Raw genomic sequence first — 27,146 nt, 5'->3', positions numbered from 1 at the left:
TCTTAGCAACTGCTTATCTTTCACAGTTGTAGTATGATTCTCTATATACTGAGAAGGAGGCTCTATTAAAATGGGAATTTGGCTATGTATATCAATGGATTTCACCCTTTAAAAAACAAAAACTGTTCATTTGAGTCAAACGTCATGAAAGGGCATGGTAGGCAAGCCATTCTTTTTTTTTTCAGCCTCTATCCCTCATCTGTAAAATGTACATACAAATGCTAGCCTGCCTACATTCTGCTCTTGAAAGCCCCCTCAGTTTCAAATGTGATTTCCCATGCACAACCAGGGCCCTGGTGCTGAATCAGTGCTGATGCAAAGACCCTCCTTGCCCCTGCATGAGTAATTGTGCTGTTATTTGGATCCTAATCAATGGCTTTTTAAATAGAGATACTCAAGATCTGGTTAATCTGAGGAGGCATCACAGTGAAGTCTGTATATTAGAGAAAGCCAACCAGTTACCTATATTCTAGACGACCAACAAGGAGTCAAAGTGCTTATTTAGAACTAGGCAGAACCACCATACCATTAGGCAGAAAAAGAAAGACACGGTAGGCAACTCATGCTGGGGTGGAGTGGTGTTAGCAGCCCCACTCACTTCCCCCTGCACTGTACAGAAGTACAGTGGAGGATGCTGCCCAATCAGCAGTGCTGAAGGAAGACTCAATGTCCCACCTGGCTGGATTATGGATGTAGAATGGTGGGGAGGGGGCGGGCGTCTTTTCCTTCAGCTCAGGCAGGAAAACGTCTTGGACCAGTTCTGCAAATATGACTTTAAAATTCCAAACTAAGGGCCAAAGCAGATGCAATGCACGAAAGCCATCATTGGACCACCAAGCTAATTTTGACTAATTTTGATCAGAGTGGAGGTCCTGGCACAAGGGATGGTTTTTCTTTTGTATTTGCATTCTTTCCAGCCAGAAAAAAAGAGGTGACCCCTCCCACACAAGGGGCTAAGAATATAGTTTAATTGTGAAAACACTTTCATTAATGCTGTTGCGCCTGGTGTGTTTCCAAGCAGAATTGCTCTTCCTCAGAGACAACTGTGAGACAAATTAAACACGATGGGTGATATCCAATGTTGGTCATAATCAAAGTAGATCCATTGAAAATCAATGGCCTTAATCTTAGCCTGTTTATGACTAACATTGGATGTTACCAAATGCAACCTGCCTATATTAGGTCACTAACCTTTATTGGCTTGCCTGATCCTGCAATGTATCTTACATCGTTCAGTGAAGCACCCCCAGTTAAGCATCAGTTTCAATGAGAACACAGGGCTGTAATTCAAAAAATGTTAATTGCTTACCTTTAATTCAGTCACAGCTGTGTCCAGGTTTGTCACAGTGTGCTCTTTATGCTCCCCAGAAAGCTTGTCCTCAGCAGAGATGGGACATTTACACTGGCGGCAATAACTATCTAACGGTTCATGATCTGATTCTTTCTGTAGGACTTCAGTTTCTGGAACATTTCTTGGTAGCTTGTCGAGACCCATCAATTGAAATTCTTCTCCCTCAGCGTACGTATTTGCCTCTCTTTCATTCACAAATTCATAACTATCACTAATGCGGTCTGAGGATTTTCTGTCATCAAACAGCAGCTCTTCATGAACCACTTCTGATGATGTTTCTTCCTCAAAGACATCATCTCGGCTAACCACTTCGTAGTCCATGAGCTCAGCTAGATCTTCATCAATGTCACTGGACTCTTCCTCTTTAATTGAATATAATGGATAGGTATCAAAATCATGTGACAACAGAGAGTAGTCCAGTTCCCCAAAAGGCTTGTCGGATATTGCTTCAGGTGGTGGTTGGTATGCTGCTTCTCTGTTGGACTCCGTTAAATCACCCACAATATTTTCTCCAACTCTTTTTTCAGATGTTTGTCCCTCAGTGTCCCTACAGAGAATATGTTTATGGTCTAAAGGTTGTGTATCCTGTGCTATTAACTGGTCTTCTGGTTGTCCCTCACTTTGCCAGGGAGGGCTAACATGGTGGTGGGATGCTGCATGAGATTGGCTGCTTTCTTCATCAGGTTTTGGTACAACCACATTATCCATTTCATGAGCATCTGTTATTTCAGATTGCTGGTTTCGGCCAATTGCAAAACAAGCAACTTCCTCTGATTCATCTCGCACAGATGTTGCATTTTCAAAGACACTTGCTGCATAATCAAGTATTGGACAAGACTCCTCATCGCTCGTTTCTTCTGGTAATGCTTGGCCTGTTTCTTCAGGCAAGGATTCTTCTGCACTTCTTTGACTGCTGTCATCATTACTTGCACCTGAACCAAAGAGCCCACTTCCAAAAGGAACTGCATGTGTGGGCTGGCAAGTTTCAACTTTTATGTCACCCATGATCTCAACTGGCCTGTCTATCAATCCATCATTCAAACCCTCCAAAATTCCCTTTGGAGACACGTCCTCTGTTTCCACATGTGTTTCAGCTAGAATGTAAACAGGCTGAGGCTCCTTGTCATCTGATTCATATTCACCTTTTGAAACTCTTGCTTGATTTAAGGCTTTTATAGTCCTAGGCTCGTCTTTTAGAACCTGTTCCTTCTGGGATTCTTCCAAATTTGGACCATCAGCTTTAGATACATCCCTTTCAAAGCCCAAGGATTCCTCTTTTCTTCTCTGACCGAGTTCCTCATTACTTACATCTGAACCAAAGAGCTCACTTCCCAAAAGAATTTCATTTGTGGGCTGACCATTTCCAACTTTTATGTCACTCATGATCTCAGCTGGTCTATCTACCAATGCATCATCCAATCGTTCCCCCATTCCCCTTGGTGACGAGACCTCCGTTTCAGCATGTGCTTCAGTTAGAATGTGAAGAGACTGAGGCTTCTTTTCACTTGGTTCATCTGCACATTTTGAAACTCTTTGTAGGGTTAAAGCTTGTTCGTTAATAGTTTTATCTTTTAGAACTTGTTTCTCCTGGGATTCTTCCAAAGTTGGAGTGTCATCTTTAGAAACATCCCTTTCAAAGCACATTCCGGTACCATCCTCTCGAGTAGGGCCTCTGATGTGAAAGGATACGTCAGGATTCTCAGTCTCTTCATTTGATGGATATTTATGGCTATCTTCCTTAGGTTTTTCCACAGCTTCTTCATAGAGATCTTTATATAAAAATGCCAAAGTAGGTGGCACCTCAAGAAGCTCAGGATTGACTTCAGTGGCAGGTAAAGAAATTAATGGAGATTGAGCTAGCACATCTTTTTGTGTGATAAATAGGGGTTCACCTGCTACGTTAAGCTTATCCTCTGTGTTTTCATCCTTTCCCCTAACAGTATCAATTATTTCACCTTTGATTAATATTGTTGAAGGGTCTTCTTGACCCTTCTTGGCCATTCTATTGAAACCTTCATCCAAGTCTCTTTCTAGCGAAGAAAACTCTGAAATATTTTTTGTACCTACAGTTGGAAGTGTTGCAGAATTTTCTATGTTAACTTCAAATTGCCTCTGTACTTCCTTAAAAGATTGTTCCTTTCCTGTCTGGATGAAGCCGGTCTCATCAACGACAGTATGCTTTTCAATGTGATCTATACTGTTATCATTTACACCACCATCTTCATTGCTTTCTTGAACAATAGAAACTTCCCTTTTCATTTCTACACTTTCCTGGACCCCCTTTTCCTTTACAAGTTCATTTGATTTGATTTCTTTATTTTCATGATTGTCCTCATCTATGCCTTCTGACGTTTTTACACTTATTTTGCACCTTGAAAGTTCCTGGTCAACAGCCATATCTCCAGCATCACGGAACGGTTTTCTTTTCTGCAATGCAGCTGTTTCCAGGTATTCAAATCTCTCTGGCATATGCTTCTCTTCTTCTTTATCAGCTGAAGAATTGAGTGGAGCAGCATGAATATTCACTACCCCGTTACCTTCAGAAATCTCTTTTCCTTGACCAAGTTCAACAGCAGGTATGGCTTCCTCCCTCAGTTTCTTGTGATCTTTTAATTCCTTTTCAGGCTCTTTCAAAGTTATCTCTGCACTAGGCAAAGACTTGATTTCTTCTGTTTTTGAAAAGTCTTCAGCGCTAATTAGTATTGTCTTGTTGTCAGTCATATGTGATGAATGCAAGTTGTGTGTTAAAATATCATTTATGGGCTCTGGCATTACAGCATCAGAAGGCTCATTTGGAATTAAATTAGGTAACGTAGGAGTCTCAGAAATATTTTCCCTTTCATCTCGGTAAGTAAAATCTGCTTCAGGTTTACTAACAAACTGTTCCACTTCAAAACGTGTTGGAGGAAGCTCAGTTACTTCCTTAATAGTTACATTTGTCTCGGGGGGGCTAGTTGAAATGCTTTCTGATCTTGCTATTAACAAATCAGCTTCCTTGAGAGGAGGCTGACTGTCTAGATTCTCTTTTTCTGAGGTCAAAGAGGTATGTATTTCCTTTGCCTCAGCAAGGAGGAAGGCTGCAAAAGACAAGGGTTCTTCTGGCATCACGTTAGCTACTTCGGGAGGGTGCTTGGCCTCTTGTTCCTCAACCTCTGCAATTAGATCCAGTGAAGCAGAGCTGGATTGATCCAATACAGATGATGGTGAGACTGACACTGGTTGTGAAAGAAAATCCTGCTCCTCTGCTTTCTCAGTGAGAAGAGATGCATCTGGTAGTGGCTCTCCTGGGAACTGTGTTTCTGTGGAATAAGATGAGCCTAAATGTTCCAGATCCAGTGATGCAGTAACCAGTGGATGCTGGACTTTCTCATTTTGCTGTGCTGACAAAGCAGACTGTTTGCGCTCTAACCTGACAGCGTCAGTCTTTGGTACCTGGATTTCTTGCTCCATTCCTGCAACCGTCAGCTCTGATAACTTAGAAACTCCAGAATCCACTTCTGCAGTTTTATAAAAGTAGCCCTGACCTTCCTGTGATCCTGTCTCACCAAGAAGCTGCAATGAATCTTGAACAGCTGCAGAAGAGTAAGTCTCAGCCCTTTCCATCTGGGGTTCTTTTACTGACTGCAGTGAATGTAGGTGTTCCAACTCCTGTGGCAGGACAGGTGACTTTAGAGGAGCATCTTCCTCCTTAGTCTGTTCAGTGCCCAAAATTACTGGTCCTTGGTTTTCTCTTTCTTCCTTGTGATGCAATACTTCTTCATGTACAGATGGTGAATATAGGGGAATTTCTTGCTTCTGGATCTCTTCAGTAGAATTCAGCAAGGTCAAATCTTCTAGCTCTGATTCTGCTGTTTGGGGGCAATACAGCTCAATGTCCTGGCTCCTTGCTTCAGGCTGTGCTGCAACAAGCAAATGAGACTGACTGCCTTGCACATCTGCTCCTCCAGCATCCAGATGTTTTGACTCTTCCCTCAGAAGTGAATGAGACTGATCTTGGTTCTCTTCTTCAGCAGCAGCATATGATGAAATTACTTCCTTAGAAAGTTGTTCTGAGGATAAAGGTGAGGAAGGAGGGGCTATTTCCTTTACTTCCTCAGAAACAAAATCTTCTGGGGTGGAATTTGATTCTTTTGGTGTCATCTTTGTGTCCACAGGTGACACAAGCGGCTCTTGCTTGGCTTCACTAATGAGGAAGGCTGCAAAGGACAGTGACTCATCTGGCGCCATTTTTGGAGTTTCAGGAAAGGGAGTTTGGTTTTCTTCTATCTTGGCTTTATCCTCAAGAACTGAGGAAGAATAGCTTGGCTGCTCATTTAATGCATTTAATGCCTCATTTAATGCATCAGATAAATAGCTTTGGCTCTCCTGTGTTTCTGAACCAGCAATAGGATATCCCAATTCAGGTGTTGGAGTTAAGAGTGGATAAAATTCAGATTCTTCTCTTTCTGATGAGATGAAGTGTTCATCTTCTGATTCTGGAGACACAAACTTGTGTGACTGAAGGTTTCCTTCCTCTGTGTTGTTCTGAGCTGGGAAAGGTGCCCCAAAATGTTTTTCTGATTCAGATACGATGTGTGACACTTTCAGATAGCCTTGTTCCATTTCTGCAGTGACAGCCTGAATAGCCTGATATGTCACCTCTTTTGATACTGGTTCTGTAGTGTCGCATTTCTCTACTTCAGCCTCCGTGTATGGTATACTTAAAGAACCAGATTCAAGGGCGGCGGCTGCTGCTGCTGCAGCAACACACTGGTCTTCCTGTGGTTCTGTCAAATAAACTGACTGGGATAAAACTTGTCCAGTTGCAGATAAATGAGGCTTGATCTCATTGACCCCCATTTCCTCCACTGACTGCAGTTTACTTGATTCCATTGGAAGAACTGTATGTGATAACTGATGAGTCGTTTGCTCAATCTCTGACTCCGTCCTCCCTTGTTTTTCTGGCATGAATACAGGATGAAGTGAAGGCTCAGTGATGGATTTGTCAGGATGCCTCTCTTTCTTATCCGCATCATCAACAGAATGCAGTGCAGTTGCTTCTTCTAACAGAAACGATGCAGAGGAATCCTGTTCAATGCTCTGGATTGTTGATTCACATTCAGTTAAATGTCCTGGTTCAAACTGTGTGGTTGCAAATAAAGGAAACCAACCATCTTGCTGGCCTTCCTCATCTTGGTCCTCAGAAGTCAGCTTTGCATCTGAAGGTGGCCTTTGCTGGTTTTCTTCTTTTGCTGCTTCTTGGGGTAGAAGAACAGATGCTTCACTTGGAGGTTCTACAGATATAGGCGAAACCAGCTGAGTTGTTTTCCTATCTATGGCAACATCCGGCTCTCTTGAAATAGACACTGATTCTTCTGATGGAACTTCTGTGGGAGACAAGGGATGAACTTCTACTTTTGTTACTTCAGCCGTTTGGAAGGTAGCAGTGGGAAGTGATGCTTCTGCTATTTCAGCAGCTGTCTCGGGAGAACAAGGCAGGCTGTCTTTTTTCTCCATTTTCTCTGTTGGGTAGGATAAAACAGAGCATAGCTGCTCTGAAAACAGTGTTACAGTTTCTAGTAAAGGCTGCTGAGTCTCCAGCATTTCGACCTTCTCAGCAGATGAAACAGATGACAGTTGCTCTGAAGAGTCGAGTGCTTCAGCAGGAGAGTTTGCACTGACTTCTTTACCTTTGAGATGCAGTGTCTCCAAGAGTTCAAATCCCTGTGTTGCCTTTATAGGTTCAGAGATGACTGGATGTTCGCTTTCTGACTGTGCACATGCTAGAGAGTGTTGCTGGATTTCCTCTCTCTGTGCTTCAGGAATAGGGAGTGAAGACTCCAGCCACTGAGATCCTGGCTGTGCTGTCTGATTTTTAATTTCACTTGCGTGCTGTGCATCTGACTGTTCTGGCTGTAGTGATGCAGTCACAAATACCTGTGTCTCAACAGCTTCCTTGGCCAAATCTGGTTCCAGGTGCTCTTTTTCTCTTTTCTTGGCTTCACCCATGAAGTGTGTGGGCTGTGAAAGTCCAATATGTTCCTCTGCAACTTCACAGGAATCACTCTGAGATTCCTGTGTTTCTATTCTGCTAGCTGCAGAAGATAAATTGGGTGCCGTTTCAGCTTCCCCAACTTCCCATTCTTTCAACGAATACGTCAAATGTGCCGGCTCTGCTTGCAAAAGTGGGGTTGATTGCTCCTGCGCCTCTTCTTTCTTTGAATATTCCGCCTCCAGCTGTTTCTTTTCTTGCGTTTCTCTTTCACTAACTGGAGGAGGTGATTTTGCCTGCTCAGGCACAGGCTCTGCGAGTTCAGGTGAGCAAATAAGGACGTCTTGCCTCCCTGCCTCTTCAGCAGAATGCAACAAGCCTGAATCTTTGATCTCAAATTGTGATGGGATTGGTAAGCCAATATCTGGGTTTCTGATTTCAGGAAAAAGAGAATCTTGGGACTCATACTGCTCAGCAGCAATACTATTTGGGTACTGCACATCCTGAGGTGCAGATTCTGATAGCTTAGAGAAAGTTGAGTCATCCTGATTCTCTGCTTCATTACCGGTAGCAGGCTGGGAAAAGGGTTTGGTAGAAACAATTGGAGGAGGCTGTATTTCCTCTGCTGCCTCCTCCTCTTCCTCTGTTTCAACAAGGAGGCTGGGCAACTTTTCTGACACAGTATTTGCAGTATTAGAAAGCTGAGATTGTTTTCCCCTTTTCTCCAATCTTTCATGACGATCTGGTGAAGCAAACCTTGCCTGTTCTGGGGCTGTCATTCGCGTGGCAGGGGGATGTGATTCAGTGTCCAGCTTCTTTGCTTTGTCAGGACAGAGCGGTGAAGTTGGTGGTACCATTTTGGAAGCCTTATCCAGAGATTCAGGCAGAAAAGATCGCCGCACTCGCTCCTCATCTCTGTTACGGGGAACAGACTTTGCAAGCATTGTCTGCATACGCTTGAGATGTAGGATTTCCTTCTGGTCATTCTTAATGGTGGCTTGTTGTTCAAGATGCTTTAAAGATGCCTGGAACATGGCTTGCCTGGTGAATTTTTTGGGTGGTTCTCTTGGCTTCCTGATTACAACAACCGTAGGCGGAGGCAAATCTATATTGTTCACTCGCCGGAAAATCTTTTTATTTCTTTCTTCCAATGCTGCAGTGAGTAGCTGAATCTTAGCTCTTACCGTTCCTTCGAGGGGCAGCTCTGCCTTTTTCATGAAAACATTTTCTTTTTCTTCTGGCAGTGGATCCACCACTTCCTGTGTAATTTGTACCAAATAGTTTTTTATCTTTGAAGGTTGCACTTGAAGGGTCCATGGCTGTGGATCAGCAGGATCTAATTCTCTTTCCAAAGCTTTTGCTTCTGTTGGCCTTCCAGAAAAGCCACATTTTTCATTGTGTGGGCCCATTTTCTCATTTGGAAACAGGGGCACCTGATATGGCGAGTTCCTTGTTCTTTTCTGTACCATCTTTCCTCCATCCATCAAGGATATAGATTTCCCTGGAGGACCTTCCACGTAGGAGTTTTCCATACTATAAACACCAGATGTAGCACTAGTTTCTGAGGCTTGGGATGTGGAACATCTACTTGAACTTGTCTCCCAGGTCTGTGCACTATCTTCACTATGAATAGCATCCATGGCATCTGATTTTACCTCTTCATGCTGGTTAAGGCTTTTTAAACTGCTAAAAAAAACAACAGATTTTAAGAAACTATAACCTTATTATTATTTAAAACACAATCGCAGAAGATTAAAATATATCAATTACAAGTTTATTATTATTATTTTCTATTACAGCACGTTATAGCACTGACTGTTAAGTGTGATCTCATGAAAAAGAATTTTTATTTATTCAATAATAAAAAACCTACACCCTGCCTACTTTCTAAGGAATGCAAGGCAGCTAACAAGTTATAATGCAACAGCAATGTGTTATTTTTAAATCCTCTAATTAAACCCTCATAATAAAAAAATAAAAACCACAAAACCACAACAACAATTCCAGCAAAGCCAAGCATCAGACAATCAGCTGTCAATCAGGGTTTCCCACAGGCATTCAGGTGTAAGAAGAGGATGCTGGACTAGATGGGCCATTGGCCTGATCCAGCAGGCCCTTTGGAATAGATGCTGCCTGAAGCCATAAAGTGACAGAGGCTCATGCACCTCGTTTGTCAATACACTCCACAAGAGAATGCCCTGGTCAGATTTCCATCAGCTGTGTCTTGTAAGATCAAGGGATTCGGACTAGGGCCTCAGATAATTATCAGAGAATGTGGGGAAGAACATAGGGAAAGAAACTGACACTGGCAGCCAGTGTAGTAGTTGAAATTTTGGAGCACCTTTGAAGAGCAGCCCAAAATAGAGCATGTTATAGTAGTCCAATCTGAGACTCACTAGGGCCTGAATGGTTGGTGTAAGGACTGATTTTCATAGAACTGTATAGAGTTGGAAGGGACCCTGAGGGTTATTAGCAAAGTTGAAAAAGGCACCCCTTGCACATCCAATAGGGTTGTTGGGTCATGGACAGCGACGGCGCTTATGCCCGTGCTGCCCAGAGCGGGCACATGGGGCGTGTCCCCGAGAAGGGTGAAGTGTGCCGGGTGCCCTCCCACGCACCACAGTTGCTGTTCACTCTCCCCCTGCTGTTCACTCTCCCCCTGCTGTTCACTCTCCCCCTGCTCTCCGATACTGGATCAGACATGACACGGCAACGGAGCTACTTCAGCTGGGCGCGAGGTGCCAACGCCAAGGAGGGTGGGCAGTAGCATTGCCACTGACCATTCTGCTCTCTGCCACCTGACCCGGCAATAGAGCTCCTGTGGCTGGGTGCGCCTCGCCACGGCTGAGGAGGGCTGCTCTCTCTACCGCTAGGTCAGAAGAGCTGCTGGTGCCTGGCGTGAGGTGTGGAACGTGGGCAGCAGCACTGCCATCCCCTCGCCTGCTCTTCTCCCCTGGCGCAGGGCAGAACTGCGCCAGGCACAAGCGCTACAGCCAAGGCACAGCACCTTCTGGTGTGGAGCCAGGCTCTGATGAAGGAGTCCACTGTGGGCGGACCTGTTTGTGCCCAGCCGCATTTTTAACATACATGTTTTTTTGCCATTTTGTCACCCCCCCTCGGTGATGACACCCAGGGCGGTCCGCACCCACCACCCACCCCTTCCTACACCACTGGTCACAATGTACTTGGCCTTTCAGGAGGAGGGCAACCCTTTCAAAGGCAGACTGTAAACCCAAACCTGAATGAGATGTTCCCTCTACCAACATACTCCTGCTTTGCCAGGATTATATTACAGCTTCTTCTACCTACAGACCTTCACAGCTATCAAACAGGCTTTCTACTGCCTCCCCCAGCATCAGATGAAAATGAGCAAAAGCGTTTGTTATCGGCATACTGATGACTCTGCAACCCATGTCTCTTGATACCTCGCTCAGCAGTTTTATATAGATATATATTTAACACTCATGAGAAGAGAAGAATCCTTGGAAAAGACCCTGATGTTGGGAAAGATTGAGGGCACTAGGAGAAGGGGACGACAGAGGACAAGATGGTTGGACAGTGTTCTCGAAGCTACGAACATGAGTTTGACCAAACTGCGGGAGGCAGTGCAAGACAGGAGTGCCTGGCGTGCTATGGTCCATGGGGTCACGAAGAGTCGGACACGACTAAACGACTAAACAACAACAACAACATATTTAACACCATGGCAGACCAGCCAGAACCTTGCTGTACCCTGTAGTCCACTAACCAATTGTTTAGTATGGCTTTGTATTTTTTAATGTTTTATTTATTGCTTATGACTACTTTTGTTATGTTGTAGTTACGTGTGTTTTTCATGTTGTAAGCCACCTTGAGCATGGTTTGAACTTTGAAAAAAGCAGCTTACTAATAAAATCATGTATGTATATATGTTTCTGTGTTGAAGCCAGTTTGAACATCAGACTGGAAGGAATAGCCCATTTCATCCAAAACCCTTGGAGATGCACTAACAGAACCTTTTAAATATTTTGGAATGTTAGACACTCGGTGGCAGATTTCAAATCAGAAGGGTGCAAAGATGTGTTTTTCAATAGAAATATAGTACCTCTCACCATAGTGTCAAGGCAGATGTCAAGGCAATAAGCAACTATTTTACTTTTAGAAGACAACTGAAGGCGGCCCTGTTTAGGGAATTTTTAATGTTTGATGCTGTACTGTTTTTAATATTCGGTTGGAATCCGCCCAGAGTGGCTGGGGAAACCCAGCCAGGTGGGCAGGGTATAAATAATACATTATATTATTATTATTATTATTATTATTATTATTATTATGTCTATGTGCCTGCTCACTCTGATATCAAGGCACTAAAAGTTAATGGGCAACTTCAAAGTCCCTGCTCTCCCTTTTTGTGGTTCCTCATCTTTAAACTGGACAACCCTTCAGACAGAGGACTCCTTCAAAGAGAGAAGTGTCCTCTGTAAAGTAGGCCACATGGCCAGAATACTTGCCTTTCAGAGTTGGATACCTACCTACATTAATCTAAGGTGTTTCAGTTAAAACATGAAAGCTATGGGAAAATGTTAACCCAACTAGAAACCAGGTTCTTGTTGCTTGAATAGAGACAAACCATTGTTTTGGATCTGTTTTAGACTCTTAAATTTAAACAGCGGAGAAAGAAAGGTGAGAGAGAATTCCTAAACAAATATGTTGACAGGAACAGTATTTCTGCTGCATTATACACAGAAGTCTCCTGGCTCCTTGTCCACTGCCTCTCTCCTATCCCTGCAATATGTACTAGGATAAGAGTTATTGCTTTTAACTAGAAGAAATATTGACCAGGTACAGCAATAGCAGCAAATCTTCACACTTTTTAATGCAGTGCTCACTGCCGAACAGATTGCCCAGACCTGCTGCAATCAATCAGTGTCTCATGCCTCACTGACACGTCTTCTGTGTTTTATTTTGAATGAAGCAAACCTCCCAGCGTAGGATGATATGAGGCCGGTCAGCTTTGGCTCTGGCAGACAGTCAAGTCCCACCAATTCAGTTGAGCAATTTCCTTCAAAATCAGAACTGCATCCAAGCCAGTGGCTGAGCTACATACTGTATGGAAACCAGAGAACTTTAGGGTCACTTGTTTGTTAAGTATTCGTCCTGATTTGTTTGCATCAAGTTTGTAGGAAGGTTATACGGCATCCAAGGTTTATTGAGAATTCATGATGATCTGCTGGCAGGGAGGTTATAACACAACTGTTATGCCATGCTTTCCAGTGCATTTTCCTCTCTCTTTCCTTAGTGCAAGAAAGTTAGATTTATTTGGGGAGGTGATTTGTTGTTCAAGTGTGCCAAATCCACTTAGCATCAGAACATAAGAAGAGCCTGATGGATCAGGCCAATGGCCCATCTAGTCCAGCATCCTGTTCTCACAGTGACCAGTCAGATCCCTATGGGAAGCTTGCAAGAAGGATCTGAAAGCAACAGTGCTCTCCCCAATTCCCAGCAACTGCAGTCTTACTGCCTCCTACCGTGAAAGCAGAGCAAAGCCGTTGTGGTAAGTAGCCACGTGTAGCCTTATCCTCCATGAATTTCTTTTTAAAGCCATCCATGCTGGCAGCCAGCACTACATCTTGGGAAGTGAATTTCTAGCACATCTCCTCAGTTGCACCCAGATTACATTTCACCCTGGATCTGACCTCTTGCACCTAACCTTGACTTGACCTTGACTTTCTGGATGCTTTTTGCTACAGATTGGCAGCATTATGTGACAGCCAAAGTCTCCTGTGGATTCTATTGGAGGGGGCACCTAGCCTGGTGGTACTTCTAGATCCATTCCTGTAGCTTAAGACTCATATAGCCTTGGTGACACTGAGTGTCTTCTCCATCAGCTTTGCCTGGTGCCCCAGCTGTGCCCCTATCTGGATAGGGATAGCCTAGCATCTGCAGTCTATGCTCTGGTAACCTCTGGTTGGATTACTGCAATATGTTGTATGTGGGGCTGCCTTTGAAGATGGTTTGGAAGCTGCAACTGGTGCAGAATTCAGTGGCCAGATTATTGACTGGGGAAGGATAACCCGAACATATAACACCAATTCTGGCATGACTGCACTGGTTACCAATTTGGTGCCCAGGCTGAATTCAAAGTGCTGTTTATGACATACAGTGGTACCTCTACTTACGAATTTAATGTGTTCCGAACGCACATTCGTAAGTCGGAAAAAAATGCAAGCCGAATCCCATAGGAATGCATTGGGAGAAAAAAATTTGTAAGTCGAAGCAACCCTATCTAAAAATTTGTAAGTAGAAAAAATCCTATCTAAACCGCATCCAAGATGGCGGACGGAGCTCCATTCGTAAGTAGAGTTATTCGTAAGTAGAGGTACCACTGTATAAAGCCTCATGCAGCTCAGGGCCTCAATACCTCAAAGATCACCTCTCCCCACGTGAACCAAACTGGACCCTGCAATTGTCATCTAAGGCCCTTTTCCATGTGGCCCCTCCACTAGAGACCCAGAGTGTGATAACAAGAGAATGGGCCCTTTCTGTGGTGGCTCCCTGCTTGTGGGATGCTTGTGGGATGCTGTCCCCAACTTAGCAGTTCGAAAGCATGCCAGTGCAAATACCGTGTTTCCCCCTTTTTAATACGTAGTCATAAAGTAAGCCAGGGCAGCAATTTTAAGCATTTGCGAAAGATAAGACATACCCCGAAAATAAGACATAGTGTATCTCCATGCCTGCAGCAGTGCGGGCGGAGTGCTGAGCCAGCGGCCGGGCCTCTGTTGCTTTGCAAACTGTGTGGGGTGGGAAGAACGATCGGGTCTGTCAAGCCAAAAAAAGTTCCCCTCCCTTGCTTGATTGCCAGTAGCATTAATTCATGCTGCTCAGGGCATTTACTCTAAAGCCTCCCGGCGGCTGCTGCAGCACCGAGCGCTCGCAGCGCGCAGCAGTGCCAGGCAGAGCGCCGAGCCAGCAGTCGGGTCTCTGCTTGGACCGGCCGAGGAGGCCTACCAACCCGCCAGTAACAAGACGCGGCTGGCCAGGCGGCGTGCGCTCCCTTCCCCCCGCGGAGCGCACGAGCCACCAATAGCCGCGTCGCCTTCAGCGTCCTCCACCCGCACCTGCTGTTCCGCCGCCCGGAGGAGACCTGCTGTTCCGCCGCCCGGAGAAGACCTGCTGTTCCGCCGCCCGGAACCGGCTGCTGGAGCGCACGGAGCGCCCAGCAGCGCCGGAGCCAGCGGCCTCGCCTGCACCCGGCTGCCGCCGCCCCGCCGCCCGGAACCGGCTGCTGGAGCGCGCGGAGCGCCCAGCAGCGCCGGAGCCAGCGGCCTCGCCTGCACCCGGCTGCCGCCGCCCCGCCCCCCGGAAACGGCTGCTGGACCGTGCAGAGCGCCCAGCAACCCGGAGCTGAGCGCCAGAGCCAGCGGCCTCGCCTCCACCCGGCCGCCGCCATCCCGCCGCCCGGAAACGGCTGCTGGAGCGCGCGGAGCGCCCAGCAGCCCCAGAGCTGAGCGCCAGAGCCAGCGGCCTCGCCTCCACCCGGCCACCGCCGCCCCGCCGCCCAGAAATGGTTGCTGGAGCGCGCGGAGCGCCCAGCTGCTCAAAGCGCCCAGCAGCGCTCAGACAGCCCAGCAGCATGGCGCGCAGTGCCCCGAGCCAGCAGCCTGGCCCGGCCAAGAAGACCTGAAGGTGCTGTAAAAACCGTAATACCGTAAAAAAATAAGACATGCCACCAAAAATAAGCCACCCCGTGGTTTTTTGAGAGAAAAAAGCAATAAGACGGTGTCTTAAAATGTGGGAAACACGGTAGATAAATAGGTACCGCTGAGGTGGGAAGGTAAACAGCATTTCTGTGCGCTCTGGTTTCTGTTGTTGTGTTCCGTTGTGCCAGAAGCAGTTTAGTCATGCTGGCCACATGACCCGGAAAGCTGTCTGTGGACAAACGTCGACTCCCTCGGCCTGAAAGTGAGATGAGCGCCACAACTCCATACTCGCCTTTGACTGGACTTAACCGTCCAGGGGTCCTTTACCTTTACCTTTATTTTTACCTGGCACCATCTCTGTCTTTTTTTAGACACCAGGCAAAAACCTTCAGTGGTTTGGGCTCTTAATTTCAGTGGTTTTGAGTGCCTGTGGTCTCTTTTAGTGGGGGATATAGTGTAATTTCCTCCTCTCTTCCCCACTATGCAATCTGCATTAAAAAAACCCTTTTACTTGTGTTTTGACATCATTGCTTTAGAAGCGCTGATCTTGGCAGCTGCTTTCCATAAAATGTTGTTCTGCCCTCAGCACAGCAGCTGGCGCAACTGGGTCATAAGTACACTTTGAGTGCTTGAGAGTGGAAGGGCAAGACAACTTCACTTTTCTGCTCCCACATCCCTAATCCAGCTTGCTCTCATGCTGAAGATGAATTTGCAGCTACATTTTTAAAAACCACTAACGCTACAGCCACCCTCACTTCAGGGCACAGCATAAGAGATCATTTGGGCGAGTTCCCAGAGACAGGCAACACATTTATCAAGTCACGTTAGTCATTTCCATTAATCACATTCCCATTCTTCTTCAGAAGCAACACACACAGAGAATCCATTTGGCTAATTCAACTACGTGTAAGTAATGCAAAGCCATTTATCCTTGCTATATTAATCAGTGGCGTAGTGGTACATGCTGAGGCGCAGGAGCCGATCATGACAGCTCCCATAACCACACTGCTAAGGGAAGTCTGCAAATGCAGGCAGTTGTATTGATCCATTACTGTACAGTGGTACCTCTGGTTATGAACTTAATTCGTTCCGGAGGTCTGTTCTTAACCTGAAACCGTTCTTAACCTGAGGTATCACTTTAGCTAATGGGGCCTCCCACTGCCGCCGTGCCACCGGCACACAATTTCTGTTCTCATCCTGAGGTAAAGTTCTCATCCTGAGGTAAAGTTCTTAACCCAAGGTACTACTTCCGGGTTAGCAGAGTCTGTAACCCGAACTGTTTGTAACCTGAGGTACCACTGTATTAGAGTTGTGTACACACACACCAAAGAGCATCAGGACATATAAGCATCATGCATATAAGTATCAGGATGGTTGCAACTGTATGCGTAGCTGCCTGGGAGTAAGCTCCATTCAACCCCAAAAGGCTTTGCGTGTCAACAAATTATCTTTGGCCCAGATGAAATGCAGTTTATACCCTTTAATTAGAAATGCAAACCATCTCGCAAAGGACTGTTACCATTTAAATGGCTAGCATGAAGAAATAGGGACCCCATCAAAGAAAACGAAAGAAGTATCCAGCCTTAACTTAATGGGTTTCCTACAGAAAGGGTAAATGAAGATTTAATGGCTGGGGGAATATGGCCTGGCATTTCGATGCCAATGATATCATGTGGGGACTTGCTACAAGAGGATCCATTCACAATAAAACGTCCATCTGAAAGCACCCCCAGTATGAAATCTACCTTGCCCCAGGGGAATTTCGGGAGATAAAAACTGAGCTGCAAATTCATCCTCAGGCAATTCTTTGCACAGTGCCGTAAATGAGCTACGGTATTTGCTACCACAAAACATAGTGGTGGCCTCCAGTGTGGACAGTTTTTAAAGAGGATTAGACAAAACGAGAGGATAAGGTTATCCATAGTTATTCGCCATGCCTATATGCTACCTCCAGTAGCGGCAATATGTCTCTGAACAGTCACTGAGGAGCATGAGGAGGACAGAGTTATGATACCCAGACCCTGATTGTGGGATTCTTATAGGCTGTTAGCTGTTATGGGAAACAGAATGGTGGACAAGATTTGGCTTCGGTCTGGTCCAGCAAGACTCCTCTTTATGTTATTCAGGAGGGAAGGTGGGCCAAATTGGCGCCGCATAATACCTGTTCTGCCTTTATAAGAACTCGATTGTTTAGTGTGGCAGCACCTGCCCTTTGGAACCCCCTACCTATTCAGATCAAGCAGGGGCCTTCAGTTGGTGCCTGCTAAAAAGATTCCCAGATGCATAGAAAGTTGAGGTGATTTTAATCTGTTTTGGTATTTTGTATGTTTTAAAGTACGGTTGTGAATTTTTCCTCCATTTTATTGTTTTGTCTTTTTGTAAACCACTTGGAGGGTTTTTACAATTATTTTATAAAATAAACAAACAAATCTGTGGCATGACAACTTTGAGGGGAACCACTTTTTGCCGCTAGGAGTTTCCCTTTTTGTCATCATCATCATCTTCTATTATTTTTATTATTATTAAATCTAGGTAGGGCAAACCAGTTGTGCAGGTAAGGCAGTGATCTACTAGCCCCTCCCCCCAGCCAGCATGCTGGCTAGGGCTCTGTCTCCAAGGGGGAAGGCTCCAGGGAGAGGAGCAAAGGACAATTCAATGACCAAGCGACATCAGATCTTGAGCCAAAGCAGCAAGACAAGGCTCCCTATACTACCAAGCCTTCACCCCCAGCAGGTCAGACCTCCCTGGTTTCAGTGTGAGTTTTTTGTTTTGCAGTCAAAATGGGCTTATTGCTACAAAGTCCTGAACCAGGAACTGGGAACTGTCATGGTAATTTTTTTTGGCTAGGAATCTTCTTTAACTATATATGTACACCTGGTACTGCTTTTGGAGTGCCCTTTCCATTCATCTATTGGGTGTAGAGCTGAAATCATCCCATTTTTAGGAGCCCTGTGCTATCAAACCAAGCAACAAGCCATGCCTAAAGTACATGAAAACCCAACAGCCTGTAGCCTCCAAACTCAAACTGAGTCACAACCACCACTCATTTCCACACACACACACACAACCACAAGCAATCGATTCTTGAATTAAAGTTCTCCCCCACCTCTCATTGCACTGTGGGTTATAGCGTTTTAAAAAGAACAAATTAAAAGGACTCGACACACACACCCTGAAGAGTAATGGAGATTGATATGCAGTGACGAGCCAGCTCGGAAGGAGCAGGAGGAGATGCCAATCCAACTGGCACAACGCAGGATCTTTAAATAGAAAATGCCTTTTGTACACAGGCCAGGCACTTTCAGAATCACAACCAGCTGCATTCAGAATCATCAGAAAGCTCCCCCTCATCCTCAAAACTTTCATCTCCTTTTTGATGCCGCACTGCATTTGCACAAAGGCACTTCTCCCCGTTTCAGTTGTTCAGAACTTATTGACAGCCTGTAAGTAGGCTGCAGTCTCATTTTTGAAAGGTATCGTACCTGTTTGGCTCATATTCATCCTCCTCTTCATCTTCCATGGAGACGTCAGGTGATCCGTCAGACTCATAGTTGCAGTCGGTCTCCATTTTGTCCCCCAGGTCACTTCCCTTAGCTGTGTTTATTCCACTCTACTCAAAACTCTCCAGGGTTGCCCGAAGCAAACTGTCATCCACAGCAGCTCGGCTCTCCTGACTCAGGAAAGTCTTTAAATAGAACGACGGAAAGTTGAAACATCAAACCGCTGCTGCCACCTTGGACTGGCCACTGGGTCCTAACACCACCTTGTTTCCAGGACCAGCAAATGTGTGGCTGGCCTGCAAATTAGTGACCTTGATCTATCTATGGCTTCCCAGGTCAGAGTTCAGGTAGGCCTAACCACCTGTGGCTCTGAATGCAGATAGATGTCTTGCCCTGCAGCATCCAGTCAGTTCAGGAGGCTACTATCACATTCTATCTTCTGGATCAAGACATGTTTTCTCTCTGAGGAGTTCAAGATGATCTTTCCCTTCCTGTTGTATCCTCACAAGAAGCCTGTGAGGGAGGTTAGGCTGAGAGTCGTTGACGGGCTCAAGGTCACCCAGTGAGCTATGAATTGCCATTTATAGTTTGCGTTATGTAAGAACTTTTCGCATGTGCTCTCTTGTCTATATGCAGCACACGCTCTCATAAACACATAAAAGTACAGGGGCACAGGATTCTCGTGAAATGTTACTGTCCACACATGGAATCAAGTAACGGAATGAGGTCCATCACTATCCATGCTTGCTCATTCGCTCTTTACCCTTCCCATTTAGTCATCTCAGTTCTGAGGCGGAAGGACCTCAGCTTAGCAGTAGAACATTTGGCCTTGCATGCAGGAGGACCCAAAATCAACCCCAATGTCTCCCATCAGGCCTGGGAAAATATGAGCTTACCACATGGCAGCAGAACTGGTTTCTTTTTGCTATCAACTTTGGTTAGTCTGTAGATTTATAAGCTGCTGTAAAAAAACAAGTAATAATCAGCTCCTCCCAGGGTGATGTACAAATAATGTATAATTATAATTATAATTATAATTATAATTATAATTATACCGCGCTATACCCAAAGGTCTCAGGGCAGTTACAAAATAAAAACACGATATAAAAGCAAAAAAGCAATCCAATGACACATTTTAAAAGGTGCATTATCTTAGGATCATTGCTGAAAATCCTCTGTCTTGTGTCTATCAACCTAACACCTCCTCCTGATGAGTACTCAAGCAGGGCTCCCACTGAGGCAGAGAGAGAGGGAGGGGTGATCTGAGTGATTCACACCATTGGCACATGCAACCCACTATTAATGCAACATGGAGCCCAGCCACCAAGGAACTGGTGTTTGTGAGTGTGTGTAACAGTAGCAGCAACATGTAAACTGTGTCCCAGAACACACTTCTAGCCCATCATATTAAGGGTAGCCCTGTAAGTCTAGTGTGCAAGACTAAAAAGTGTAAACCCAAATTTCTTAACATCGCTGAGATTGATAAAGCACTCTTCACAATACTACCAGGCTACACAATAAGAGCCGAGAAGCGGATTGAAAGAAAAAAGGTGAAATATACAAAAGATAGCTTTATTTTCAATACAGAAACTTTATTCCACTTGACACAATAAAAATATTCAACTTAGGGGGGAAAGGAAGTTTGACATCAGTGAAAAGTAAACATTTGTTAACATATGAATTGGTCTGCAATAAATATAAGAGGCACAAATTGTGCAACAGCAGATCTAAAAGAAGTCCCATACTTCGGGGGGGGGGGAGAGTTAAAATTTAAGTTTTCTTAAATCCTGATTTATATAGCAGCTGACCAACATACAAATATTTACACAAAAATAGAAACAAATTAAAACAACAACAACTTGGCTTATCATAGCAGCTATTTTTCTGCAGTTGTCACTACTTTATATATATGGAAAGAAAATGGTAGGAGAGGGCTCAACTCATGGCGGCTCCACAATTTACAACAGAGCAGTGGGATGGGTGTATGAGGAAGTGGAAAGAAAGTATGCTTCCTTACACTGCTGTTGTGGCGCAGGAAACAGGGGAGGGGTTTGTACAAGCCACAGTACCATCTTTGTAGGATCCATATATCACAATGGAAGTGCAGTTAAGAGGAAGCACAATTCTCCCTTGCGTTTCCTTTCCCTCTGCTTCACGGTAATGTTCAACGCCACCCTCAGTCTGCGGTGAGCATCAAGCAACATAGAGCAGTCTGCCATAAAAATCTTACCTGCAGTGCCTGTACATCAAGTAGGAACACAGAGCCCACTGGTCATTCCTAACGGCAGGCAAACTGCCTGACAACATCTTGCAGCCCCAGGGTGGCCGGAAACACACAAAATGCTTTTCAAACCCAAGGGGCTGCCCTACATGGATGGCAGGCTGCATTCAGCTCAGCATGCCACACATTATGCAAGCCTAACAGATGATTCAACTGCCTTGAAGTTATTCTGCTGCTTTAAAATTCCAGTAAAGAATACAATCCCCAGAAATTCTCGCAGAGGTGGCAAACCTGCTGCATGAGTTGTGCCACTTCAGACTGCAGGTGGGGGGCTCACAACTTGAACAGGCTCTTCCATTTCCTTCCACACAGGAAGCTGCAAGTCAGGAAAGGTTTTAACCTGGCCTCCTCCCACCCAGCACCTGGTTTTCAATGTGGAAGGGAATTCTGTTCTAATGGAGGAGTATTCAGTCTTACACAATCTAAAGTAGCACAAATCAAATACATTTGCAAGCTCATTGAGAATTAGACCAGATCAGTAGCATCATTTAGGGTTTAGTAGTTATTTTTCTTTACAAGTTGCTGTTCTTATTACAAGATTATTAAAAGCTGAAAAGAGCCAAGGAGAGCCAAAGTGCATATTGCATTTTGCAGCTGTAAAGCAGGAGCTACTCTCTCTCGTAAGGAAATGTGCACAGTATGCTATACTTTAAAGTTATGGCCTGACTGCAATACATTTCATCTTTACATTTCAATAGTCCATGTGGCTGAGTCAAACCACTACAACGTAAGTTAACAATAAATCAAACTCCCAACAGATTTGCAAAATTAGTATTACAGCAGTCTCTTTATTGGTCACTGATTCAATATGTCTGGGAAAGCCAGTCTTCAAATTGTTAATGCATTTCATGAAGGTTGTATTTAATTCTTACAAAAGTTTCCTTAACAAAATTTTGAAAGAAAAAATCTCCTCTTTAAAAATAAGATCAGTGGGAAGGGAGGAAAAAATTGCATCCTGGGGTTTCAGTAATGTCTTTTGTGTATTTCAGAATGGTCCACTTAAGGAGAAGGAAGCCAATTATCTTTTCTGTAGAGTTGCTCTTAAAGGGAGTACACAGTTCAAGTCCCGCCTGTCTCTCAATCTCTGCCATGACTATGAAACAGAACAAAATGCAAGAATGAACATACTAAAGAAAGAAAACAAAATTAGTAATATTCACAAAGTAAGTACGGTGCACAGTGTGCAAAGGGTTGGGTGTGCCATAAGAATTTCCGACTCTCTTGAAAAGCGTATCGTTGCAGGGTCATTTCCTCAAACCACATCCACCTACCCCACACTGGACAGCATATGGACATCAAGTGTGGGGCGGGAAGAGACACAGCTGTCTTAGTGGGCACTCTGACGGTTTCATGGCAAGCAAGACTTGCTGTCAGTGCTGATCAGCTGACTAGTGGTGACAGCAAGCCCTGGTGCGATTGGCTGTGCTGCAAAAGTTTGCAAATGGAACTGCTCGTTCAGTCCGGACACTGAGATCCAGCTCCAAGGGCCTTCTGGCTGCTCCCTCATTGCGAGAAGCGAGGTTACAGGGAACCAGGCAGAGGGCCTTCTCAGTAGTCGCGCCCGCTCTGTGGAACGCCCTCCCATCAGATGTCAAGGAAATAAACAACTATGACTTTTAGAAGACACCTGAAGGCAGCCCTGTATAGGGAAGTTTTTAAATGTGTCGTGTTTTACTGTGTTTGATGATTAATTTGCTAGAAGCCGCCCAGAGTGGCTGGGGCAAGCTCATCTGATAGACGGCATATAAATTATTATTATTATTATTATTATTATTATTATTATTATTATTATTTCACATGACCCAAGTAACCAGAAGTTGTCATGTTGGATGACTGACAGGCTGGCTGACCCTCCCACCTCCATTGGCCAGAGCCCGCTTCCTGCTCCTGCAAGCAGTTTCAAAACATGATTTACATGTATTATAGCTTGAATTAGCTATGTAAGTTCCCAGATAATTCATTTTAGAAGTCAAACTAGCTTCAAAGTATGAAACACATTGAAGACAGTAATCTGATCACCGAGGTCATAGCATGCGAGTTACAGCGATCCGGCTACAAAAAGGTCGTATGGCAAGAATCCTAAGGAGATGCATTTTCCTCCTTTGAACAGCAGGTCCATTTGCCATGTTTTTGCCATACATTTGCCTGCTTTGAAAGTCCTCTCAATTTCAAAGTCATTTGCCTTTGGAAGTTGCTGTTTGAAAAACATAAGGCCAAAATCCCTTTGGGCGCACAAAAATAGTTGCACCGTTCTATGGATTTCAGCCATGGAGGGGGGAGGAAAGCCAAGGATTAATTGCTTAGAAAAATCAGAGAAGCACAAATATGCCTTGGATCGCAAGGTGTTTTTTTTGGGGGGGGGGCATTTTCTTCAATATGTAATCACTTTTATTAGTAAAGCTTTATTGGACTGTTGTGCATTTTCTTACCTTGCGAAATTCGTCTAGGATAATGTCAAACTTCTGTTTTTCATGTACCGCTCTAGCTGTGTTTGTTCGATCAAAAGGTTCTGGAAAGGTTAAAAAAGAGCATTACCAATGATGTAGCTTTCACTAGGGTTTGTTTGGTGTGTGTTTTTATTATTATTATTCTAAAGCAGCAGCCATAATACTATCCACTTAGGAAAAATTACACTGGAATCAACAAAGTTATTTGAAAGTACAGTGGTACCTCTACTTACAAATAACTCTACTTACAAATTTTTCTACTTACAAATGGAGCTCCGTCCGCCATCTTGGATGCGGTTTAGATAGGATTTTTTCTACTTACGAATTTTTAGATAGGGTTGCTTCGACTTACGAATTTTTTCTCCCAATGCATTCCTATGGGATTCGACTTACAAATTTTTTCGACTTACAAATGTGTGTTCGGAACGCATTAAATTCGTAAGTAGAGGTACCACTGTATAGGATGGTGATTTTACATTTACTATATTTTCTGCAGCCAAGGTGTCACGGGGTAGGAGAACTACTCAAGGGCCCCATTTACCCCATAGTATCTGAGGAGGTCTATGGGTAAGGAAGCTATCTTTCGGAGGATTGAGTAACGGTTGTTCCAAGATGAAAAGTATGAAATACTCATAGAGTACTTAAATTATGGTGAAATATATTTCTCATGGGTCACAATACTGAATATGCAGCAGGGAATGATTCTGTGGATAAATCAGTCTCTATTTTTATTCTCTCTTTGTAAAAACAACAATAGTAGTGAGAGGCTTTGTAAGAATGGTACAAGCGTTAATTGAATAAGAACAATGACATACTGACAAGCTAAAAATTGTATCTTTATGCAGTGGGACTGTTCATACTTAATGCCTAATTATAGTTTAGAGCATGGGTGGCCAAGATGGTGGCCACCATATGCTGTGGACTACAACTTCCATCAGCTTCCACTAGTTGAGTTGTAGCCCAACAACATTTGGAGAACACCACATTGGCTACCCCTAGTTTTGACTTATGAAAACAAGCTTTGGGCTTCCATGCACCCATCCTCTGAACATCAATATGCAATTTCCAATCCCCACTTGCAGAAAACATTCATTAGCCTGCTTGGACAAAATAGCAATGGATGCTTTGCAACAAACCAAAAATTGGCATTGTATTTAAAAAGCCCCAGTGCTACTTAAATGTTCTCAGCTTGCAGCAAAACACTCTTCACTCCAACATATTATATATGTATAACAGTTAAGTTACAAAAAAAGCTTCAGAATTTACCTTCTACACAAATGAACTTGTTTCTCCATTCAATACCATCAGGTCTTGGAATGGCCTTGGCTTCACGAACTGAAATCATTTGACTGCTCCAACTAGCAAAGGGGAAACAATTGTAATAAACTTTTACAATTTGGTTTTTTAAAAAAAGTTGTTGTGTAACGATCCTCATTTATTTAGTAAGCACATCACTTTGAAGCAGCTCATAAGAATGGAAAATAACCTAGGAATGCCACTGTGGCTGTTGTGGCCCATGCAGGTGGCAGAAATCAGGAAAAGCTGTGCTTGTCTAAAGTTATCAGGGTCACAGGGAAGACATATATAGGACCAGGTAGAAATTTGGAAGATAAGAAACTGGACCTCAGATCTTGGATTCCCCATTTTTGCTAATGACTCCCATTAGCAATGTTCCAAAAGAAAAAAAATGTAGGTCAGTGGAAAGAGAAATGTTATAGCATCATTTGGCTTATATCCCAACTTGTCAATACATTTAAGAATAAATAAGCTAAAGGAAAGAGTTATGTAACAGAATTAAGCAGATCACAGCAAACAGTAATGCCATTCTGCTGCACTCTGAACCATGCTAACCATTTTTTTTTTATTTGCAAAATCCATTTGGCTTCTAAAAATCACTGGAAAAAAGCAGTTGCTTTTTCAGCACAACAAAAAAGCCCAAATAACTGCCTTTTGATATTAAATTATTGAGGCCAATATACATATGCAGAATAGCATATTTTGTAATTTCTTCACTCAGTGGGCATGTAATTACTTCTGGTTTTATGGACACCTAAAAAAAAATATCCTCTACTTTGTTAATTTCCAGAACTATTGAAGCTATAAGGGAAGCAAAGCAAAAATTATGAAGCTGAATGGAAGTCATAGGGTTATCCAATATATCAACCTAGCAGTTCGAAAGCACGTCAAAGTGCAAGTAAATAGGTACCACTCCGACGGGAAGGTAAAATGCGTTTTCGTGTGCTTCTCTGGTTTGCCAGAAGCGGCTTTGTCATGCTGGCCACATGACCTAGAAGCTGTACGCTGGCTCCCTCGGCCAATAACGTGAGAGGAGCACCGCAACCCCAGAGTCGGTCACGACTGGACCTAGTGGTCAGGGGTCCCTTTACCTTTACCTTTTATCCCTCTAAAACATCTAAAATACTCACTAGGAGAACCCCCTTCATTATAAAAGGCAAGGAAGAGAGACGAAAGGACCACATACTGCAAGAAACACCACAACCAGGGCAGCAGAAAGACTCTTACCCCAATAACGGTCCTGGGAGTGGTATAAAATCACCATTCTACATGTAGAGAAGCAAATCTGAATACCAGTTTGAAAGCTTTTGAAAATTTAAATCCATGTATATGAATTGTGTATGCACTTGATATATCTAATACTAGTTGCTGGTCAATCTAAGCTTTGCCACAAGAGGACACAGCAAATCCATACTTATTTTAGTTTTATCTATCAAAATACAGATTAACCATAGGTTGACCTTAAATCTGAATTTGGTAGTCTGTTATGTAACTAAAAAGAAACAGCTTAAAAGTAGGAGTTTTCAAAATGTTCCCCATTTTAAACAATTTTACACCATGCAAAATTCGAAGTAATGAGCAGTTAAGACCGTGCATTATTGTAACACGGAGAAGATTTATGAAAAAGTTATTACTGCCTATTTATCCTCCGAAATGCTCCATGTTTCTTAATAAAAGTGCAATTGCTTCATAAAATTTAAACTTTGCTATTAAGTGGCAAAATTTTAAATTTTTATCTAGAGGGATCATTTAATCTTAAACTCCCTCTCACTGGAGATAAGCAGGACATTTACAACAGTAACTGCTTTGCTACTCATTGGTAGCTGAAAAAGCTATCACCTTCCCTTAACAGTATAAATGAAATAGGACATTTAAGAATGTTTGCCGTCAGATGGACTTCAGGAAGCAAATCATTTCCCCACTCCCCTACAAAATATATTTCTAGGATATGTTTAATTTAGCTAATATTTTCAGTAAAACAGAAGTACGGTATTTGCTTAAGACACCCACAATTATGTACAAGTCAGTAAAAACAGCATTCACCCAAATTTGGTTGTGCGGAATAAGTGAAGCAAACTTAATCTTGAATTTGTATTTACAAATGGTACTTTTGACAGTGCCTTGCCAATTCTACTGTAAAACTGACTTCCATTCTGTTACAGTGCTCAGCAATATTTCATCCTGCTAAAGCAGCTATTGCATAGTCCTATGGTGGCATATATATCTCTGAACAGCAGGTCCATCCCATAGGGAGATCTTGCTCAGTACTTAAATGCACATGGGTACAAATGTGAGAAGGTTTTCCTTTACAGTCGTACCTTGGTTTTCTTTTCTTTTTTTTGAATGATATTTATTCATTTTTTCCCCCGTCACCAAACCTGAACATTGTTCTTCATGCTTGTATACATATACATATACATACATATACATTTATGTTTGTTTGTTACAATTTTTCGTATCGTATTTCTAATCCTCCTTTCCCAGAGAAAAAAAGGGAAAGGAGAAAAAGAAAAAGAAAAAAAGAAAATAAATTTTATCTTTGGACTTCCTGTTATCTCCATCAGCATACTCTCCTCTTTTTATCGCAGTGTATATTCAGTCCATGCTATCTCTGTTTTTACATA

At 43.6% G+C, this 27,146-nt stretch overlaps 2 protein-coding genes across 3 annotated transcripts in view; both read right to left on the bottom strand.

Moving 5' to 3' along the window:
• CMYA5 (cardiomyopathy associated 5) overlaps positions 1-19,055 on the bottom strand; it is a 53,850-nt gene extending 34,795 nt beyond the window's left edge. The window contains exons 1-2 of one of the 2 annotated variants that reach the window (XM_035099997.3): positions 18,481-19,055; positions 1,310-9,008 (exon numbers count right to left, since the gene is read on the bottom strand). In XM_035099997.3, the coding sequence (XP_034955888.3) occupies positions 1,310-9,008; positions 18,481-18,566 (7,785 nt within the window). In that variant the 5' untranslated portion in view covers positions 18,567-19,055. The remainder of the gene's footprint in view (positions 1-1,309; positions 9,009-18,480) is intronic. The other variant, XM_035099998.3, reaches the window with a different exon arrangement.
• Positions 19,056-20,054: 999 nt separating this feature from the next.
• TENT2 (terminal nucleotidyltransferase 2) overlaps positions 20,055-27,146 on the bottom strand; it is a 37,647-nt gene continuing 30,555 nt past the window's right edge. Inside the window, exons 13-15 of the mRNA XM_035099790.3 lie at positions 24,493-24,584; positions 23,209-23,288; positions 20,055-21,872 (exon numbers count right to left, since the gene is read on the bottom strand). Of these exons, the coding sequence (XP_034955681.2) occupies positions 21,798-21,872; positions 23,209-23,288; positions 24,493-24,584 (247 nt within the window). The 3' untranslated portion in view covers positions 20,055-21,797. The remainder of the gene's footprint in view (positions 21,873-23,208; positions 23,289-24,492; positions 24,585-27,146) is intronic.

Source organism: Zootoca vivipara, chromosome 10, assembly GCF_965207765.1.
Source record: "Zootoca vivipara chromosome 10, rZooViv2.hap1.1, whole genome shotgun sequence".
NCBI classification, from domain to species: domain Eukaryota; kingdom Metazoa; phylum Chordata; class Lepidosauria; order Squamata; family Lacertidae; genus Zootoca; species Zootoca vivipara.
Note: the sequence above shows the minus strand (reverse complement) of the source record. Positions and strands in the feature narration are given on the sequence as shown.